At 38.6% G+C, this 22,868-nt stretch overlaps 1 protein-coding gene across 3 annotated transcripts in view; it reads left to right on the top strand.

Moving 5' to 3' along the window:
• The window catches only part of TMEFF1 (transmembrane protein with EGF like and two follistatin like domains 1), a 101,055-nt gene that overhangs the window by 62,976 nt on the left and 15,211 nt on the right, over positions 1 to 22,868 (top strand). For all 3 annotated transcript variants that reach the window (XM_009188412.4, XM_003911438.3, XM_009188410.3), the window contains exons 6-8: positions 6,248 to 6,396; positions 8,602 to 8,667; positions 20,576 to 20,699. In XM_009188412.4, coding sequence (XP_009186676.1) covers positions 6,248 to 6,396; positions 8,602 to 8,667; positions 20,576 to 20,699 — 339 coding nt within the window. The remainder of the gene's footprint in view (positions 1 to 6,247; positions 6,397 to 8,601; positions 8,668 to 20,575; positions 20,700 to 22,868) is intronic.

The following is a 22,868-nucleotide window of genomic DNA, read 5'->3' on the forward strand; positions in this document are numbered from 1 at the left end:
AAATATTTTTATTATTATGAAGGGATTTTCTTTAATTCCTATAATCCTTTTTGACGTAAAGTCTTTTATATCTGATATTAAATATAACCATACGAGGTTTCTTCTATGCCAAGGGTGATGTATCTCTTTCACTCTCCTAGTATTTTCAACTTTTGTTATCATCATTTTAACATGTATCTTACAAGCAACATGTAGCTGGCTTTTGTATTTTTACCAGCCAACTACCTTTGTTATTTAATTGGAAAATGTAGTCAACTTAAATATATTGTAAATACTAATGTATTTTAATTTTTTCTTATTTTATACTTTTGTCTTGCTTCTCCTTTTTCTTTTCCCTTTCTTGCCTTCTTTTGGATTTTTTTTCTCTAGTCGTTTTGAAGTTATGGATTTTCCTTCTTGTAATGGTACCTCAGCAATTTTAACATGCGTATTCAGCTTATCGCAATCTAAATTTGCTTAATGTTACTGTTCTCCTTAAACACTTGAATTTCAATTTCTCCAAACTTGTGTGCTATTGTTATCATCATGTATTTTAATTTCCAGCTTAAAAAAATTTAACCACACAGAGCACCGTTGTTCTTATATTACCCATGTGTTTAGACCTTTGTTCTTCATTTATATTTGCATCTCAGACTTTCCTTAAAGGATCATTTTTCTATTGCCTTTAGAATTTCCTTTACTGACAGTCAGCAGGTGACAAGTTTTGTAAGTTTGTATTCCTTCCAAGTTCCTTTTATTTTATTATTTTTTATTCTCAAAAGATTTGTCTTAAATAGAATTCTCTTCTACCTTAGCACATAGGAGGTACTATTTCACTTTTAGCTATAAACAGTTTGGCTTCAGTATTGCTTTTGAAAAGTCAGTTTTTCCTCTTATTCTTACTCCACTGAAGGTAATCTTTCTCTTCTTTCTGGCTGCTTTTAAAATTTTCTTTTTCTCATTATAAAATTCCACTATGATATTTCAGTATGTGGATCCATTTTTAGTAATCCTGTTTGGGATTCATTGGGCTTCTTGGATATTTAGATGAGTATCTTTTTTAGTTTTAAAAAGTTTGAAGAGAAGTTGCTGAGAATATTTTCCTGCCTCATTTTCTTAACTCCTGGAATGCTAATCAGATTTTTGTTACATCTTCTTCTGACTCTTCCATGTCTCTCTCTCACTCTCTCTCTCTTTTTTTTTTTTTTTTTTTTTGAGACGGCGTTTCTCTATTGTTGCCCAGGCTGGAGTGCAGTGGCATGATCATGGCTCAGTGCAACCTCCGCCTCCTGGGTTCAAGGGATTCTCCTGCCTCAGCCTCCCAAGTAGCTGGGATTACAGGCATGCACCACCATGCCTGGCTAATTTTGTATTTTTAGTAGAGACGAGGTGTCTCCATGTTGGTCAGGCTGGTCACAAACTCCTGACATCAGGTAATTCGCCCGCCTTGGCCTCCCAATGTGCTGGGATTACAGGGGTGAGCCACTGCACCCAGCCCATGGCTCTTTTTAAAATATGCACCATGTCTTTGACTCTCTGCTGTGGTCTGGTTAATTTCCTCTGACCTGTCTTCTAATTCACTTATTCTTTAGTTTCTCTAATCTACTGTTAAATCTGCCCATTGCATTTCTTGTATCTAGTAATATGTTGTTTATTTCTGGAAGTTCTGTTTGGTTCTTTTAAAAATCGACTTCTTTTCATGTTGTTTTATCTCTTTGTTGTGGGTATGTGACTGAATGTGTCTCTGTGGGCTGAGCTGCATATTTTTCTCAGAATTGTATCTGTGGAAAATCATTTAGGTCTAGGGTGAAATTGAGTTTCTCCAGAGAAGACTGCATTTGCTTCTGTCATTTGCCTACAGCAGGGGTGTCCAATCATTTGACTTCCCTGGGACACATTGGAAGAAGAATAATTGTCTTGGGCTGCACATTAAAATAAACTAACAATAGCTAATGAGTTACACACACACCTCATAATGTTTTAAGAAAGTTTATGAATTTGTGTTGGGCTGCATTCAAAGCCTTCCTGGGCTGTGGGTTGGACAAGCTTGGCCTAGAACCTCTTTTAGTCCTTGACTCCTTGAAATTAATTCTGGGTTTGAGATTTTTCAAAAAAACCAAGTAGTATTTTAAGTTGTAGTTATCTGTGTGAGGGCTGGCTTGTGGCTTTGAATTCTCAGGTGAACTGGTTTTCTTTTCGTTTTTCAAATTTATGGGTCAGTGCAACCTTTTTAATTTTTTATTTTTTATTTTTATTTTTATTTTTTTGAGACGGAGTCTGGCTCTGACACCCAGGCTGGAGGACACCCAGGCTGGAGTACAGTGGCCAGATCTCAGCTCACTGCAAGCTCTGTCTCCCAGGTTTATGCCATTCTCCTGCCTCAGCCTCCCGAGTAGCTGGGACTACAGGCGCCCGCCACCTCGCCCGGCTAGTTTTTTTTTTTTTTTTTGTATTTTTAGTAGAGATGGGGTTTCACCGTGTTAGCCAGGATGGTCTCGATCTCCTGACCTCGTGATCCGCCCGTCTCGGCCTCCCAAAGTACTGGGATTACAGGCTTGAGCCACCGCGCCCGGCCTTTAATTTTTTAAATAGTCCCTTTGGAATATGACAGCTCATTTCCAGTTTACCTTCATGCTGAGGGATATATATATATATACACACACACACACACACACATACATACACACACACAGACACATATTTAAAGATCTAACTTTTTTAGGGTCTCCAGACTCCCTACTTTAGGTGGGTCAGTGTTCTTTGTCTCCTGTTCCCAGAGGCCATCTTAGGTGGATCAGTGTTCTTTATCTTCTGTTCCCAGAGGCCTTTATTAGTCTGATAAAGACACTGGGAAATTTGCAAAAGAAAGGGTTTAATTGCACTTCACAGTTCCACGTGGCTGGGGAGGCCTCACAATCATGGCGGAAGGCAAAGAGGACCAAGTCACATCTTACATGGATGGTGGCAGGCAAAGAGAGAGCTTGTGCAGAGGAACTCCTATTTTTTAAAGCATCAGATCTTGTGAGACTCATTCACTATCATGAGAATAGTGCAGGAAAGACCCATCCCCATAATTCAGTCACCTCCTACCTGGTTCCTCCCATGACATGTGGGAATTGTGGGAGTTACAGTTTAAGATGAGATTTGGGTGGAGACACAGCAAACCGTATCATTCCCCTGCTTGCCCCTCCCAAATCTCATGTCCTCACATTTCAAAACCAATCATGCCTTCCCACCAGTCGCCCAAAGTCTTATCTCATTTCAGCATTAACTCAAAAGTCCACAGTTTAGCATCTCATCTGAGACAAGGCAAGTCCTTTCTGCCTATAAGCCTGTAAAATCAAAAGCAAGTTAGTTACTTCCTAGATACCAAGGGGGTACAGGCATTGGGTAAATACAGCCATTCCAAATGGGAGAATTTGGCCAAAACAAAGAGGCTATAGGCCCCATGCAGGACGGTCAAATCTTAAAGCTCTAAAATGATCTCCTTTGACTCCATATCTTGTATCTGGGTTATGCTGATGCAAAAGGTGGATTCCCATGGTCTTGGGCAGCTCCACCTCTGTGGCTTTGCAGGGTACAGGTGACTCTGCAGGGTACAGCCTCCGTCTTGGCTGCTTTCATGGGCTGGCCTTGAGTGTCTGTGGCTTTTCCAGATGCACAGTGCAAGCTGTCAGTGGATCTGTCATTCTGGGATCTGGATGACGGTGGCCCTCTCCTCATAGCTTCACTAGGTGATGCCCCAGTAGAGACTCTTTGTGGGGGCTCTGACCCCACATTTCCCTTCCACGCTGCCGTAGCAGAGGTTCTCCATAAGGGCCCCACCCCTGCAGCAAATTTCTACCTGGGCATCCAGGCATTTCCATACATCCTCTGAAATCTAGGTGGAGGTTCCCAAACCCCAGTTCTTGACTTCTCTGTACCTGCAGGCTCAACACCATGTGGAAGCTGCCAAGGCTTGGGGCTTGCACCTTCTGAAGCCACAGCCCAAGCTCTACGTTGGCCCCTTTCAGCCATAGCTAGAGCAGCTGAGATGCAGGGCACCAAGTCCCTAGGCTGCACAGAGCACGGGGACCCTGGGCCCTACCCAGGAAACCATTATTTCCTCCTATAATGGTAGGGGCTGCCATGAAGACCTCTGACATGCCATGGAGACATTTTCCCCATTGTTTTGGGGATTAACATTTGACTGCTTGTAACTTATGCAAATTTCTGCAGCTAGCTTGAATTTCTTCTCAAAAAAATGGGATTTTCTATCACATAGGCTGCAAATTTTCTGAACTTTTAAGCTTTGCTTCCCTTATAAAACTGAATGCCTTTAATAGCACCCAAGTCACCTCTTGAATGCTTTGCTGCTTAGTTATTTCTTCCGCCAGATACCCTAAATCATCTCTCTCAATTTCAGAGTTCTACAGATCTCTAGGGCAGGGGCAAAATACCACTAATCTCTTTGCTAAAACATAACAAGAGTCACTTTGCTCCAGTTCCCAACAAGTTCCTCATTTCCATCTGTGATCACCTCAGCCTGGACTTTATTGTTTGTGCCACTGTCAGCATTTTCGTCAAAGCCATTCAACCAGTCTGTAGGAAGTTCCAAACTTTCCCACATTTTCCTGTCTTCTTCTGAGCCCTCCAAACTGTTCCAACTCCTGCCCATTATCCAGTTCCAAAGTCACTTCCACATTTTCAGGTATCTTTTTGGCAGCACCCCACTCTACTGTTACCAATTTATTATGTTAATCTGTTTTCACGCTGCTGATAAAGATACACCCGAGACTGGGCAAAAGAAAGAGGTTTAACTGGACTTACAGTTCTACATGGCTGGGGAGGCCTCACAATCATGGCAGAAGGCAAGGAGGAGCAAGTCACATCTTACGTGGATGGCAGCAGGAAAAAAGAGTGCTTGTGCAGAGAAACTCCCATTTTTAAAACCATCAGATCTCATGACACTCATTCACTATCACGAGAACAGCACAGGAAAGACCTGCCCCCATAATTCAGTCACCCCCTACCAGGTTCCTCCCACAATACATGGGTATTATGGGAGTTACTATTCAAGATGAAATTTGGGTAAGGACACAGCCAAACCACATCAGGCCTGCAAAGCCAAATTGGTAAGTGAATTTACCCAGTTTGGCAAATGCCTTCAAAGTGAAAATCAGCTTTAGAGAGCTCAGTTGGCCCTTCTCTGTTCCTGTGTTCCTATAACTTCTGTCCTAAATATTTCTGACTTTCTTACCAACTTGTGAATGTATTTAAGAGAATGGTTTTAAATGTTTGCCCAGTATTTTCTGTTGTTTTTATCAGGAAGGTTAGTAAAGGTTCCTAGTCCTCTGTGTTACTATAAACAGGAGAGTCTCTATATTTTTATTTTTGTTTCTCTATTCCCAACTAGATTGTATCATTCCTGAGGGGAGTGATCTTGCTTTGGACTTCTTTCGCCTTCTCCATAGTACAACACTCAGTGTTCAGTGGACATTCAGTTACATAGGTAGACATGTAGCTAGAAAACACTTTTGAGGGTTTCCGTTTTACGTATTTCATATCTATTATATTTTTTAACCTTCCCAGTTATTTGGTAAGGTAGGTTATTTATTTATTTAAGACAGGGTCTCACTCTGTCCCCCAGGCTGGAGTACAGTGGTGCAATTATGGATCACTGCAGCGTCAACCTCCTGGGCTTAAGTGATGCTCCTGCCTCAGCCTCCCAAGTAGCGGAGACCACAGGTGCACACCACTGTGCCTGGCTAAGTTTTTTATATTTTGGTCTCAATCTCCTGGGCTCAAGTGATTCTCCTGCCTTGGCCTCCCGAAGTGTTGGGATTATAGGCATGAGCCATCATGCCTGGCCATTATTATTGCCTCCATTTTACTGATCAGTAAACTAAGACTTAGCGGAAGAATTTGGACACAAATCTGGTGATAAGTAGGGGTAGAATTTAGATTCGTGACTATTGACTCATAATTCTGTGTTCTTTCCACTATGCCATTTTGCTTTTTAGTTAATGTCATTGATGTCTCCTGATTACTTTAGCTAGATACGAAAATTCTAGAGAAACCACTGGATTCATAATATCTTGATGAAATTATCTCTAAATCCTCACCTAAATTTTTTTTTAGATATTTGTTTAAGCTTTTATCAGTGACTTAAAACAGTATGTTGACTTCTGTTTCAGAAAGCAGAAGAAAGAATTGGTCTTTTTTGCTGTTGCTGCATTGTGAAATATTTTTGTTGTAAAATATAGGTAATTTTTGTCTTTTCCAACAGGTGTGTATGTAATATAGATTGCAGTGGATACAGTTTTAATCCTGTGTGTGCTTCTGATGGGAGTTCCTATAACAATCCCTGTTTTGTTCGAGAAGCATCTTGTATAAAGCAAGAACAAATTGATATAAGGCATCTTGGCCATTGCACAGGTAAAATCCATTTTATTTATTCAGAGACCCATCTTTACTATTGTATACATATAATTGTACATTTGGTAGTGTTTCAAATTTGCAAAATGAGAAATCCTCGAAGCTTTATTTTATTACTTTGTGTTTCAGATTTTTAAATTACTAATTTAGTTTTTTTTCATTTATTTTCATCTTTTCAAGACATAAACCATGCTTCTTGGTTTTTATTTAGTTAGTTCTTGGTTGCTAACTGATCCTAACATGGAATTATAATTATTATTTATCGTTCTAATGTCATCTCAAATTTGGAATGATTATAGCTGTTTAAGAGTTAGATAACATATTTTAATTTCAGTAAAACTATGGTATTACCATATGTTTGTTAAACCTCTTTTTATAGAGCATAATAATTTACTTTGTTTTCCCATTATCTGTATCATTTTTCCCTGTACATATTATGTGTGATTACAGATTTTGGTGTGAAGTTAGAGAATGTAAAGAAAATTTATTGCCTTTTGCTTAAGATTCTTTTTGCCCTTCTTGCTTTTTGTCGTAGCTTGGAAACCATGATACCATATAATAAGGAGTTTTTGTTTTCCACCCCTACTAGAAATATTCAGTCTCTAAAGCCAGAGGTTCCCAATTTTCTTTCCTCAGTAATATTCAGATGAGCTGGGAAGATGGATTATTTCCTTGGTTACATATGTGGGCCAGGCACACACTCATGGACTAGGATTGTACATCTTTCTTGCTTACTGGTTCCCTTCTTCCTCTCTTTTTAGACTTATTAAAGGGATATTATGTTTTTATCTCAGCTGAAGGGAAAAGGTTGTAAGCCAAAATTAGGTACATTATATTGGTTACAAATTATTTGTGACACACTACACAATTGATTGCAGTACCTCTGGTCTAAACTACCAAAGAATACCCAAGAAGCTCATCAGACAATTTTTAGGTAGGAGTTGAGTGTGGGCATGATAGAGGACACCATTTGCTGACAGGGATCCCTTGTGGTTAGATGTCCCACTTAGCCTTGATCTTGAAGAAGTATGGTCCCCCCACCCCAATGGGGTGGCATTTAGAGCTTGGGTGGGAAGACTAGCTTAAGGAAGGACTATGTTCTCTGAGGAAAATATGCATGTTTGAATGATACTCTTTGGAATTTCAAGTTCAGAGCACTTGGTCAGTGTATTAGTTCATTCTCACATTGCTATAAAGAATTACCTGAGACTGGGTAATTTATAAAGAAAAGAGGTATAATTGGCTTGCAGTTCCACAGGCTGTACAGGAAGCATGGCTGAGGACCTCAGGAAACACAATCATGGTGGATGGCAAAGAGGAAGCAGGCACATCTTACATGGCAGGAAAAGGAGGAAGAGAGAGCAAAGGGAGAGGTGCCATGCACTTTTATAAACAGCCAGATCTTGTGAGAACTCACTCACTATTATGAGAACAGCAAGGGGGAAATCTGCCACCATGATCCAGTCACCTTCCACAAGGCCCCTCTTCCAACATTGGGGATTACAATTAGACATGAGATTTGGGCGGGGACATGGAACCAAACTATATCAGTCAAGCTTGAGAGTTTAATTGAAATGCATCCTTTGGAGTGATTGGGCCTTAAGTTTTGTCTTAGTCCCCTCTGTAATCTTTCATCCACAAACTTAACTGTGTCTTTCCTTTGCCTCCCCCACTAGTATTGGGAAGCTTGTGCTTCTAAACACGTGGTTATGGCTCATTTATAGTCTTCCCAGTCCAGGTGCAGTTCTCAAATCAGGGGTCATTTTTTGTAGTAAGCGTTTCATAACACAGCTGAGAGTCCCCATTTATCTTAATCTGATGTTTCCAGGGTAACAGTGGGTAGGAGAAGGTAAATCTTGAGGCAGTTGTCTTTTAGAGAAAGAAAGGGTTAACCTTTTCTTTTCAGAGTAGGTGTTGTTTTAGTTTGCATAGGAAAGAGTTTTTAAAGGAGGTGACATTGGAGCTGAAGTATAGATGAAACTGACTATTCATCATGCAAAGAGCACGCAAAGAGCACTTATACCTGGGATGCCTTGAGGCCTCAGACAGAAATGACATAATTGATTTAGAGAATAGTAGACAACGTGAGCAGGATAAGGGGACAGAGGTTAAGAAGAACTTGGAATGATTTGGAATTATTGGGAGTATCATGATATGACTTAACCATTGTATATATCTTAATTTGAGAACCGTTTTCTCTTACAGATACAGATGACAATAGTTTGTTGGGAAAGAAAGATGATGGACTACAATATCGACCAGATGTGAAAGGTACTGAATCATGCGTCTCCAAATTTTGGCCAGCTATGGAAATATGGTCACTAGCTGTCCTTATTAGTTCTGTTTCCATTATAACAACACCTCTAACTTTGCTCTCTATAGTAATATACATAACACAGTTAATTAGTATTAATAGTAACAGAAATAGCCAAAGTGCATCTCATTTTATAAGGTTCTCTCATATGTGCTTTCTTTGATTAAAGCTTGTATTGAGATAATTTTAGATGTACATGCACTTGTAAGAAGTTATACAGAAAGATCTCTCAATATGTTTTATAAAAATCCTCTTTACTCCTCTAGAGTTTCCTGTTAACATGTGCCTGATGCCCAGGTCTTTGAACCTTGTTCCTTTTGCCTGAAACTCTTTATTTCCTTTCCTGATTAATTCCTTCTTATCCTTTTAATCTTAGCTTGGAAGTCATTTTATTTTGGGAAATACCCCTTGACTCTTAAGCCTATATTAGATACCTTTCCTGTATACTCCCTTATATAGCCCACTCTATTATAACTGCCTTTTTATTCATCTGTAACCCCCTCTAGGCTATGAGTTCTGTGAGGAGAGGAGAACCTGTCTGTCATGTTCACTCTGTATCCCTAACCCTAGCCGAATATCTGGCACATAAGTAGGTACTCTGTGCTTGTCTAAAGAGTGGATGTGGCTCAAAGAAGCAGTAGGTTTTATTTACACAAGGTCTCATGTAGTAAAGGTCAGAACAGAGGCTGGATTCCAGGTCCCTTGACTTCAAAGCCGTTGCTCTTCTTGCTTGTTTTCACACCCATTATTTTGTTTGATTCTTTTAACTGCTTTGATAGGTAAGAACCAATGGGAAGATTGAGGATCAATGAGGTTGTATCTGGTTAACTGAAACAGGTCTATATCTTTGGCCTTCTAGGCCAGGACCTCTATATAATCACAGGGGCATCATCTATCCATTTGTTTGGTTATACCATTAAAAGATATGTGATCTACCTTTTATACCTAATTTCTAAACAATATGTAAAATGGGAGTGATAATAGTACCTGCTTCATAGAGTTTCATAAAAACTAAATGAGATAATACATGTTAAGTGCTTCGAACAGTGTCGGATATACTTGTAAGTGTTCAACAAATGGTAGCTGTTATCATTGAGTAATTTGTTACTTCTCTTACTTGAATCATATCAAACCTGAGTTAGATGAGCTCTGAAATATGTCTAATGAGGCTCAAGGATAAGACCAAAGATGGGGTGGGGGTTGGGACAAGGTGGAGCTTAGGAACAAAGTGAGAATGTCTTCATAATAATAAAAAGGTTGGTATGAGCTCCTGAAATATGTCTCCTATGTTGATACACAATGCTGTATTTAAAATAGAAAATTTCCTGTATTCTCGTAGGAGACAAAATAGGTCAGATTCAGTTTTATTCACTATATTGATAGTACTTGACTAGAATAGGAAGGCGATTTTTCAGTATTTGGAAGCTCATACTTAGGGCAGTTTGGGGAACTGTGTGTTCCAAAGCACTTGTGTGCCATTGATAATGGATAATTTAGAGCCTGGGCCACTTTTAAGACACTGAAAATCTTTTACACATAAGAATTGGTCTCTAATTTAAATGAAATTATCATAGTTAGTAGATATAATTTATTACATACCTAATTTATACTGGTCATTTTACTGTTTGTAGTTAGAAAGATATCTAAAATATATGCATCTTTAAAGATCTTGTGATATAGTAAGTGCAGATAACCAACTTCTAACAAAGTAGAAACTGATTATTGCTATACGTGCAGTACAGTTTAAAAGTGCAATGGGAATTCAGAAAAGTCGAGGTTAATTTTTGGTGGAGAACAGTGGGAATCTGTGAAATGTTGTGGAAGAAGTGGAACTTGAGTGAACCATGAATGATGAACAGGAGCCAGAAGGATATCTAAGGATAGGAGAGCATGAGCATAGATATGCACACAACGCTATGACAGGATATGTTGGAGAAAGGTAAGGATTCCTTTGGGCTGGAGAATAGGAGGCTTAAGAGGTAGAAGTGGAAGGCAAGGCTAGAAAGATAGCTTGGGGCCAGATTGTGTAGTGTTGAATTCTGTGCTACTCTAGGGAATTTAGACTTTATTTGTGGGCAGTGGGGAATCATTAATATATTTGAAAAAAGCAAAGCTACAAAGTTAACCATTTGAAAGAATGATACCTGGCAGAAATATTGTGCATATTGTATACATTGGGATGGAGGCAGGGATATCAGTTAGGTAAAGTCAAAAGGAATATATATCTTCTTAGATATGAGACAGAGAGTTAAAAATGACTTCAGACTTCAAGCTCAGATGGCTTAGATAATGAATTCTGTTCACAGAACTAAGGATATTAGGTAGCTGAAGGTGTTTGGAATAAAGTAAGGGAGGAGTTGATGGTGGAGATGGTTGACTGCATTTTAGAGTTTGAGGTGCTTGTGGAACTCATCCAGGTCACTTTGTTCAGTATAAATTTGTGAATCGTCTTTGGATATAGAGGTGATAACTGAAGCCACAAGAATGTATGAGAGAGAGTTGTGTTGTCTGTTATAGTAGCTACTGGCCACATGTAGCTATTTAAATTTAAATTTAAATGAAATTAGCTTGGACAGCATGGTGAGACCTTGTCTCTAAACAAAATTAACTGGTTGTGGTGGTATGCGATGTGGTCCCAGCTGCTCGGGAGGCTGACGTGGGAGGATGGCTAGAGCCCAGGAGGTCGAGGGTGCAGTGAACTGAGATCGCACCACTACTCTTAAGCATGGGCGACAAAGCAAGACCCTGTTTTGAAAAAAAAAAAAAATTAAAAGCATGCTAGCCCTATTTCAGATGTTCAGTAGCCAGATATGACCAGTGACTACCATATGGGACAGCACAGATATAGAACATTTTCAGAGTTGAAGAAAGTTCTGTTGGATGCACTATTATTTAGAAAGGAGAGAAGGCCCAATTTGGGATGAAGCAGAAAGAGGACTGAGAGGAAGAAAATCAAGAAGAGTACACAGAAGCTATGAGGGAAAAGATGACCAGTAGCTTAAAAAGCTACAGAAAGGTATGAGAAGACAAGGACTAAACTATGCTAGAATTTGAAGACAAGGGGATCATTGACAATCTTGGACCAAGTTTCTTCCATGAAGGATGAAAGATGAAACGCAAATCGTAAAAGTGTTCTCATAGGAAATAGAGGTTAAAAGGTAACTCTATTTTTATTGCGTTTGTTTATTTATTTTTACCTCATTTGCTTTTATTTTATTTTTTGTTCTCACAGCATTTATAGGAGGCCCTTAGTAAATATCCACGTCTGCAACACACAGCCAAGATTGGGTAGGTAAGGCAGTGATCTGGGGATAGAGGCTACAAAATGAAAAGCAGGAACACTGCACCAGCAAGAAGCTGGAAAGATTGGAAGATAGTGCTCAGTAAGAAATGTCTTCTAAAACTTAGCTCTTAGAGAAGAGTGCTCGTGAAATGGAGCATTTGAATATCTAGAATAGCTGCTGAATTAGAGCTTTTCTTGGGCTGTTGGAAAACTTGTGGTAAATATTGAAATTGGAGTGTTAGAAGTTCTGTTGTAGATGTTGAAGTCATAAAGGATATGATTGAGCATGAGTTGTATGGGAGATGGGTATGTGACATTTAGAAAACGTATCTATGATATATAAACAGAATAGTATAATAAACCTCATATACCCAGTACCCACCTTCAACAGTTACCATAAAGGATATGATTGAGCATGAGTTGTATGGGAGATGGGTTTGTGACGTTTAGAAAACATGTATTTATGATTCATAAACAGAATAGTATAATAAACCTCATAAACCCAGTACCCACCTTCAACAGTTGTCAGCATTGTCATTCTTTGTATACCCCCACCCATGTGATTATCATTGTTCTCGTTTTATAGTTTTTAAAGATGTAATTTATAGCACTGAAATGCGCAAATCTTGATCAATGGATATACTTCACATATACCATACCTTATAATCAATACCATTTCCACCTGCAGGAAGTTTCTTTGTGGTATATGACATTTTAATGTGACCATTTTGATTCAAAAATATGCTCATACAGCCTATAATCTAACCATACCACCCTTTTTATTATTATGAAGACATTCTCACTTTGTTCCTAAGCTCCACCTTGTCTCAAACCCCACCCCATCTTTGGTCTCATCCTTGAGCCTCATTAGTCTCTCCTCCTGCTGCTGGCCAGGGATACCTGAGATAGCGAGATATTGATATCATTTCCATTACTGGTGACTGTTTAGATATTTTGGTCCAGCCCTTTTGATGTGCCCTTTTTTTTTTTTTTTGAGACGGAGTCTCGCGCTGTGTCACCCAGGCTGGAGTGCAGTGGCGCGATCTCGGCTCACTGCAAGCTCCGCCTCCCAGGTTCACGCCATTCTCCTGCCTCAGCCTCCGAGTAGCTGGGACTACAGGCGCCCGCCACCACGCCCGGCTAGTTTTTTGTATTTTTAGTAGAGACGGGGTTTCACCATGTTAGCCAGGATGGTCTCGATCTCCTGACCTCATGATCCACCCGCCTCGGCCTCCCAAAGTGCTGGGATTACAGGCTTGAGCCACCGCGCCCGGCCGATGTGCCCTTTTAAAAATGATTTTGACAGATATGCCTCATCAAAAGGAAAGACTGTGAGCCAAACGCTAAGATCAATGAAGGAAATCAGAGAATGTCATGGAGCTTGGTGGAGAGTCATGCAGAGGATGATTAGCAGGCTCCTAAGAGAGGAAGGTGCTGGGGAGCTGAGAGTGGAATGCTGGGCTGGAAGTGACAGTGGTGAGCACATCAGGGGAAGAGGGAGGGAAGGGAATCTAGGAAGTAATGTGGTCTTGGTACATCAGGAAGATGAAAGGACTATTTTCTAAGGGAGTAGTTGAGGTAGATGAACTTATTCATGTTAGAAGGGGTGTTTCTCTGAGCACAGTGGGCAGGCTAGGAAAGGAGGAATCAGGGCTGGTATGGAGGACAGTGGGGTTTAGAATTGGGAGAGTGGGAGGCATTGGAGTGTGGGCAGTAGTTTACATAGCGGAAGATAATTCCTTAATGGAGTCCGAGCAGACTGTGGTTAGGGAAGGATGTGTGGAGGGATATGTTAGTGATGAAGGCTGGGGGGTGCAGGGTAGTATAGCGGAAGCAAGACAGAATATTTTGAATTTTTTAACTGTAGAGATTTATAGAAATAATGAGCCCTAGGGTTACTGATGCAGTGTTGATATAGTTGTGACCTCGGCAGTTTACCTTCCAGGTATGTGTCTCCATTGCTAATAGCAACTCCTCATGCTTTATTTTGGTTGTACACTGTTGGACCAGGACAGATAGCCAGTGGAACAAGCCTTTGCAGATAAGCCATCTGGTACTGGGTTTTTTCATAACATCATCCCTTAGAACCACAACTATCCTTTGTATTTGAAAGCACTGCAGCTGGTGGTGGATTTGTTTCTGAATGCCTCTGTGGGTGAAAGGAGCCATTTGGTGACCAAGTATACTTTTTATATTGTACACACACACACACACACATATATATTGTCAATAATAATAATACACACACACACACACACTGTTCAGAGACTAGCAGTTGCAGTTGTTGTTCATAGAGCCTGTCACCACTGGAGAAGGGTCACGAAATAGCAGACCACTGTGCTCAGTTCTTACTGTGTGCAGGTGACATCTCTGCTGTTGTTTCTGAAACCATGTTATGTTACATCTTTTGAGCCTTTTTATTTTTCCTTTTTGAAGTTGGCTAATTTACTTGGCCTGGAGAGCAGGTGCTTGGCCATTCTGCTTTTTATCTGTTTCCTACACATCTTCTAGGATAGCTTGGAGAAATAATACTGTAATGGCTAAGAGCTTGCCCTCTGGAGTCAGACTTGGTCTGTGCCTACTAGCTGTGTGTCTTGATTTCTCTGAGCCTCATTGATCACATCTGTAATTAGGGACAGTAATATCTACTACCTAAGATCACTATGAATATTAAACACTGTGTTACTGAGTTCATTGTCAGTGTTATTATGGTTATTTTTAAAACTTTTGTTTCCTAGTTTCATGTTCAGTAACCTGGCTGTGCTCAACAGTCTCACCATTGGTGAGTTAGTTATCTATCTTGCCATTTAATATTATTGTTCATAAGTGACATCAGTAGGATATTCTTTCATTTAATAGTTATTAATCAAGTGCCAGGTGCTTTCACATATTTGTGTTATTTAGTCCTCGTAACAACCAAGTTTATCCTCATTTTGCAGATGAAGAAGCTGAAACTGCAGGAGTTTTGCCCATATAGAATGGCAGAACAGCGACTGGAATTCAGACTTTCTGGCCCTAAATGCTGCTACTTCCCTTTGTACCATGATTCCAGAATTCTTTTCTGCCTCCTTGCTTTCTTAATTACCTTCATATATTTAATCCCCTCTGAGCTATTACCTTGGTGAACCTTAATACTTCTTCTCGAGCCTGGATCTTTTTCCAAGCACTGGTTTCACATATTCAGTTGCCTTGTACTTACTTGTTTGTTTTGCCATTGCTTCAAACTTGTGGAACTACCATAGTGCCTGGAACATAATAGATGCTTAAAAAATACTTTTTGAATGACTGGAGATCTAAACTTGACCTCAGCTTACTACATTCTCTCTACAGAACCCCCATCGTTAGGCTCACATTTGGAGTCATTTTTACATAATTCTGTATTACAAGCATCTTCAATAAAGAGAACAGTTTTGTTCTACTGAACACTTAAATGTACAGGGGTTAGTACTGGGTACCACTCTTCAAGATAGTTGTAAATTGTTGGAATAGGAATGGGACTGGGAAAATCTGAGCTTAAAAATAAAAGATTGGTTAATAGAGGGGAGAGGGTAAACAGATGTGGGGAAGTCTGCATCAAGTTGAAGCGAGATTTCATTCAACATAAAGAAAATCTGATGGTATTAGAAAGAACCATATTACGAGTTTTGGAAGTGTTCAAGTAGACATAGGCTCTGAGGGTTATAAAACTAAAGATACTCCTTTATCAAACCAGATGGCCTCCAAGGACCCTTCCAGATCTGAGTTTCTGAGTTCATTCACTTTCCAAAACATGTTCAAACCATTTTTATTTTTTCTGTGTGTCTAGTGTCTACTCCTACTGCTGAGATTTAGCTTAGCTTTTCATTGCCACAAGTTTGGATTATGTACTAACCTTCTTTATTTTTTTGAGACACAGTCTGGCTCTGTCACCTAGGCTGGAGTGCAGTGGTGCGATCTCAGCTCACTGCAACCTCCACCTTCTGGGTTCAAGCGATTCTTGTGCCTTAGCCTCCTGAGTAACTTGGGTTACAGGTGTGTACCACCATTCCCAGTTAATGAATTATGTATTAACCTTTTAATTGGTCACCTGATAGATATATCAGGTGATATATATAAAATGTATATGTATTATATATAATATTATACATATATGTATAGATGATATATATATTATATATGTATTATATATATACACATATATAATATATATGTGTATTATATATATTATACACACATATATATATCATCTTCCTAGTTCCCTTGCCCCATTATCTTGTATGCTGGTATCCAATTAATTATTTTAATATCTTTATTGAGATACCATTTACATGCCATTAAGTTCACCTGTTTATAAAGTGTGCAATTCAGTGATTTTTAGTATATTTACAGAGTTGTAAAAGTGTTATCATAATCTAATTTTAGAACATTTCCTTCACCCCTAAAAGAACTTCCACACCCATTATTAGTCAGTCACTCCCCATTCACTTAACCACCAGCTCTAGGCAACTATGTCAACTAATTTTCATGTAAAACCCGGCTTTCCTTGTGCTGTCTTCAAAAGGCCTTTAGTGTCTTCCTTGTCCATATGATGAAGAAAACATGTCTTACCTAGAATTCAAATTTTTCCATAATCTAGTTTCAGCCTACTTTTCCAACTTTGACATATACCCTTCCCCAGTCTGAATGTATCATACTCTACCTAGGTTGCTACTCTTTGTTCTTAAGAATGCCATGTGCATTATAGCTTCCCTTTGGCTTCCACCGTTCCTCTGTCTAATCTATTTATGCTTTGAGTCTTAACTTGAGTCCTACCCTATCAGTAAATCCTTTAGCCTCCTCCAGTGAGTTCTCCTTTCAATTTGAACTTCCATAGCATCTAGTGTTATAAAACCATCTTTTGCCGTTTAATTGTAAACTGCCACATGGGACCCCTTCCCTTATGTTATTCAGTTTTTCATGTGTATATACTGATTTTCTGAATTGACTTTAAGCTTCTTGAGGGCAAGGACTATGCATGCCTTTTTTTTTTTTTTTTTTTTTTTAGTATCCTCTGTAGCTTAGCTGAGCATGTAGCTATGCCCGGAAATTGTATGTATGTTTAATGGGATGAATAAAGTTGGCATTGAGCGGAATATTAGACTCTGTGAATTTGAATGTTGGCAGAAGTTTCAAAGCCTTATTAGACATGTTCGTGTTTTATATAGCTTCACTTTGCCTACAGCTTGATACCACATTCTTTCATTAATTCATTCAGTGTATGTTTATTGGTGCCATACTTTTCCTATTAATTTCTCAAAACTTTGTTTTTAATTTAGTTAACTTTCTCTGACTGCTTTCACCTAGCTGAGTTCTCTGATAGCTCTCAGCTCTGCGTTATTCTTGAAATTCCTTGCTGTTTAAAGAACTTCCTTATGGTACGTTAGTACATTACCACAGCTTCTACAGACCTGCACAGTCCTATTACTAGGACTTTATCCTTATAGGACTTTATTATCATAGGTTGGTGCATAACCTTATTCTCTATAGTCCCATTGTTATACCCTTTCATGGCCATGTTCTGAGAAATGCTATGGGAGATGACCGCTTTCCTCAGTTCACTTATGGTCTGATGGGGAATGTAGAGTGGCATTTTTAGTTTAAAACTGTAGCAAGGAAAGTATATTTGATTTCAGTTATTTGGTTTCTGATAAACTATTTCTCATCAAAGCTAAATTACTTTAGGAAAGTCTTCTGCTTGGATCACAAGTATTAATAAATAAAAGATATGATAATTAAGTTTTGACCTCTGTTAGGAAACACAGGATAGGACTACTACAGACAGTCTAGTTCATGAAGGGATTCAAGATAGAAACCTTTATTGGATAATAATTTTGTCAATGGAAAACAACAAAGATACAATTTATAACTGTTTTTTTCTCCCTTTACCAGGAGAAAATTAGAATTTATTCATTTAACAAACATTTGTTGAGCACGAAATAATACTTGGTAATACTTATTTGTTAAGTACTTATTGTTTGCCAGGCATTGTTCTAAGTTCTGTAAACACTTACATATTTAATACACTAAATATATTATCTCATTTAGGCCTCAAAACAACCCTACAAGAAGTAGACATCATTGTCATCTTCATTTCTCAGATTAAGAAACTGAGGGCCAGAAATAGTTAAGTAACTGCCTTTAGGTCACACAGCTAGAGAGTGTTGTAACCAGGATTCAAACCTAGGCAGTCTGACTCTAGAGCTGTGTTCTTAGCCATTATATGTACTACATTCTAAGTGTTAGGAGTTATACAGAAATGAATAACACAAGCAGCCAGATTATTAAGGAGCTCACAGTCTTATAGTAGAGGCTGACTTAAAAAACCCAAATAGCAATAAAACAGGCAGTACTGTGAGTGTTATAATAGAGGAGTAAGTGCTCAGGATCATAGCAACCCAGAAGAGGGCTTGATTTCTTTTGCCATGGCAGAATCATAGTCTGGGAGCTGGAGAAGACCTTATAAGCCCTTTGACGACAGGATATGTTTTCATTTTTGTATTCCCAGCACCTAGCAGAGTGCCCAGCATATACAAGGTGATCAGTAGATGATAAATTAGTGATCTGTTTTGCACTTTCCATTATGATAGCTACTAGGCTCATGTTGCTATTGAGCACTTGAAATGTGGCTAGTCAGAATTTAGATCTTTTGTGGGTATAAAATATCAGAATTTGGAGACTTATTTTACAAAGTAAGAATATTTCAATTTTTAATATTGGTAATATGTGAAAATGTCATTTATTGGCTATACTGGATTACATTATATGATTAAAATTAATTTACTTGTTTCTATTTACTTTTTAAAATCTGGGCTACTAGAAAATATAAAATTACATACGTGTCTTGTACTATACCTGTGTTGGGTAGTGCTGGTCTCATTCAGCTCCCTCAGAGAGAATAAGTGATTTGAACAAGGTCACAAAGCAGTAAAGACATTTTTTAAATTGAGAATTTGTATGTTAGATTCCCTGACTTTTAGATCTGTTCTCTTTCTAGGTATAAATTAAATTAGCACAATGTAAATATATATACTTTGAGGAAAAATAATATCATTTTGGTCTTGTTTCTCTCTGCTTTAGTTCCACTATCACTGACCTCAATAGTCATTAAGGTTTTTTTCTGTCTATATGTAAATTTTTATCCACAGAAAATCTGTATTTTTGGTTCTCAGGGTTTTTTCACACTTGACACCTCTATTCTCACTTCTCCCTTGATCTTCCTCTTAATCTTCCCCATACACATACATACAACTCACTATTTCATTCCTTTTTAATTTGTTTCCATTAACATTAAAAAAATTTTATTAGCACCTTTTATTTGTATTTTAGGGAGATAGGCCCTGTGATGTTACCTGATATACTGTTTAAATAGCTGGTTGTTTTGGTGGTATTTTACTTGCATTTGTTATCTCCTTTAATCCTCTCAAAACTGCATGAAGTATAGGTCCTATTATTCTGAGTTTACAGTTATGAAGTCTCAGGTTTAAGAGGGTAGTATGCTGAAGGTACGGCTGTAGTGCACAGAATCTGTTAGCTAGAACTGTGTAAGATAGAAATGGCAGGAAGCCTGGGGATTTTCCTGCACATGGACAGGCCTGTAAATATTGGGGAATTCTGGGTCCTTCGAGCTTAGGATTAATGTATTGGTGCATATACCAAAAAAAGTATAAAAATTCATTCCCAAATTTATTTGTGTATGTGTGTGTGCATATGTGAGTATGTGATGTATATATGGAGAATGACTGAATGAGTGAATGAATCTGATTGATTTTGAAGACCAAGTTCCTATGTTTTCATCTTTTCTGACCCTTTCCATCTCTCCTTCCTGACTCTCTTCCTTTTCTTCACTTCAGTTCAGTTCAAATCATTATACTTAAGTCTGAGCAGATGTTCATCAACATGTTGATAGTGTTTTATTTTTGGAGAGCGAGATCTCAGGTTATTTTGAATTTCTTTTTTAACCTCTATATTATTTGAATTTTTAAAATAATGACCATATGTTAAGAAAAACTATATGAAAAGAGCAGCAAAGCTATTTTCACTTGGAAAAAAATGAATATGCTTGATAATTTTCATTCCAAAAATAAACCTTTCACCCTAAAATTCCAGAATCCCATAACTTGCTCTCTGTCATTCAGTGTTCTTTGGCCTCAATTTCATAGCCCTCAAATAGATGATTAAGTTCATTCCCCAAAAGCCATTTCTGTGTACACCATCTCTCTGTCACAGAGGTGAACTTTCTTCTAGAGCTAGCATTTTTTTCTTTAGCAAAGGTGTTTTGTTTTCTTTGCCAGATTGTTTTTAAACAACAGTAACTCTTAGCGGTCACATTCTGCAAGTATTTTTAAATGCTTTGAATCTAAAGTTTACCGCTGTGTTTATGGCATAATAGGAATTAGAAGAGACCCTGGATCTTATCTAACCCCTTATCTGATAAATTTTCTTTTCAAATTGCCAGTAGGTGGTTGACAGCAGGTGAATTCATTTGCTGTTTCAGAACATTTGAAAAGTCCTTATTTTTCAGCTTGCGTTTCATTGTTGAACTATCTGGTTTATGTTCTTTTAAGATGCTAATGATCAAAGAGAAGATGTTTATATTGGAAACCACATGCCTTGCCCTGAAAACCTCAATGGTTACTGCATCCATGGAAAATGTGAATTCATCTATTCTACTCAGAAGGCTTCTTGTAGGTAAGTCAGTGCTTCCAGATCAGTGGTGAGCATTTTTTTTCATCAGTGGTTGTTGCTCTATAGAAGGGAATGAAGTGTAGGCTAAATATTACCAAAAAGTAGTATTTATTTGCAGTAGACAAGTAAAAAAATAAATCAGCAGCATCATTTGGAAAACTGGCAAGTAATATGCAGAAAACAAAAAAAATTTTAAAGGGCTTTGAGATTATGGGCAAATTTAAAATATAATACTATGCATTTTTAATATAAAAAATAAATGTGCCATATTCCAACACTATTTTGGTTTTTAGGCAATCTGTCACAAGGTGGTTGAGGGACTAAAGACTGTATTAAGAACAGAGAACATGTAACTCAAATAAAATAGGTGCTAAAATAGATTTCTAAAAATAAGGGGATGGGGACGAAGAACCAGGTGTGAACTGAGAGATGAAAATGGAAAGGGCGTAAATCCTCAACTCCCTGATTCCAGAGAGGTTATGTAACTTGTTCAAGGTCAACAGCAAGTTAGAAATAGAGCTGGGAAAAAACTAAGTCTCAGACTTTCCAGTACCCTACCTAATGATCTTAGTGTTTTTTGCTGCTCTTGCCTGTCTATGGATACACCTTTTTGCTGCTGCTGCTAGGAGCTCATCATCTACTTGATGTTGGTCTAGTTAGCCAGGTGATGTTTCTATAGACAAGGGGACATTGCTGTCATTTTGCTTACCCTTGCCTCCTAGAGTTTGACCAGATCCTTTTTTTCCTTTCTTAGTCAAAACATCAAAACATGGAGAAATAGTATACTTTTCCTTTGTTTGGTCCACCTAGAAGCCAGTGAATCTTTCCAAAAAATAAGAGGAAGCAATTGGAAATCCAGTATCTTGGGTCCTTCTACTTCTTTAGCTCCCTGCTGCTGATTTTTTTCCCCGGCCTTTCTCCTGCTTAAAAAACAAGAAACAAAACAAAACACTGTAAACTGTTAATGGTTGAATAGTTCTTTGTTAAGACATTTGCTTTTCCCTGATTGAAAGTTCTCCTTGTCTTTGAAGAACCCTAACCTCCTCTTTTTTTGTGTGTGAACATTTAAAAAATCCAGCTGTATGAATGATAACAGGCCAGGTTTTTTTTTTTTTTTTTTTTGAGACAGAGTCTTGCTCTGTTGCCCAGACTGGAGTGCAGTGGTGCAATCTTGACTCACTGCAACCTCAGCCTCCCAGGTTCAAGCGATTCTCCTGCCTCAGCCTCCTGAGTAGCTGGAACTACAGGCACGTGCCACCATGCTTGGCTAATTTTTTGTTTTTTGTTTTTTTGAGATGGAGTTTTGCTCTGTTGCCAGGCTGGAATGCAGTGGTGCAATCTCAGCTCACTGCAACCTCCGCCTCTTGGGTTCAAGTGATTCTCCTGCCTCAGCCTCCTGAGTAGCTGGGACTACAGGCATGTGCCACCATGCCCAGCTACTTTTGTATTTTTAGTAGAGATAGGGTTTCACTATGTTGGTCAGGATGGTCTCGATCTCTTGACCTCATGATCCGCCCGCCTTGGCCTCCCAAAGTGGGATTACAGGCGTGAGCCACCGTGCCCAGCCTAATTTTTAGTAGACACAGGGTTTCGCTGTGTTGCCCAGGCTCGTCTTGAACTCTTGAGCTCATTCAGTCTGCCTGCCTCAGATTCCCAAAGTGCTGGGATTACAGACGTAAGCCACTGCTCCTGGCCCAAGCCAGTTTAAAAACGAAATCTTACAGTGGGCTCTTCATGTTCATCCTACAGTGGCATGGATAGCTTGATAGAGGTTTGGATCTTGTCCTCTTAGGATGGTGCATCTTTCAAGATACTTAAATGAAGGATGAGAGAGAGGATCATGTTCTGGTAATGATGTGATACCAGATCATTTTCTAGTATTTTACTAACTGAAAGTAAGAGGATTGAATGGTGTACAGGTTAAAGGCTTTGGAATTGGATACACTGACTTGGCCAATTATTGTCTGTGTGTTCTTTGGAAGTTTATACATAAAATATCTAAGCCTCATTTTCATCTTTCTTAAAGTAGAATAGTAATAGTACCTATCTCATGTTGTTAAAATTAAGCGAGATAATATATGTAAAGTGCTTAGCCTAATACCTGGTATGTAGTATGTACTTAGTGAACAGCAGTTGATATTATTAGACTGTAAGCCCATTAGGGGCTCTTTG

Source organism: Papio anubis, chromosome 13, assembly GCF_008728515.1.
Source record: "Papio anubis isolate 15944 chromosome 13, Panubis1.0, whole genome shotgun sequence".
In the NCBI taxonomy this organism is placed as follows: domain Eukaryota; kingdom Metazoa; phylum Chordata; class Mammalia; order Primates; family Cercopithecidae; genus Papio; species Papio anubis.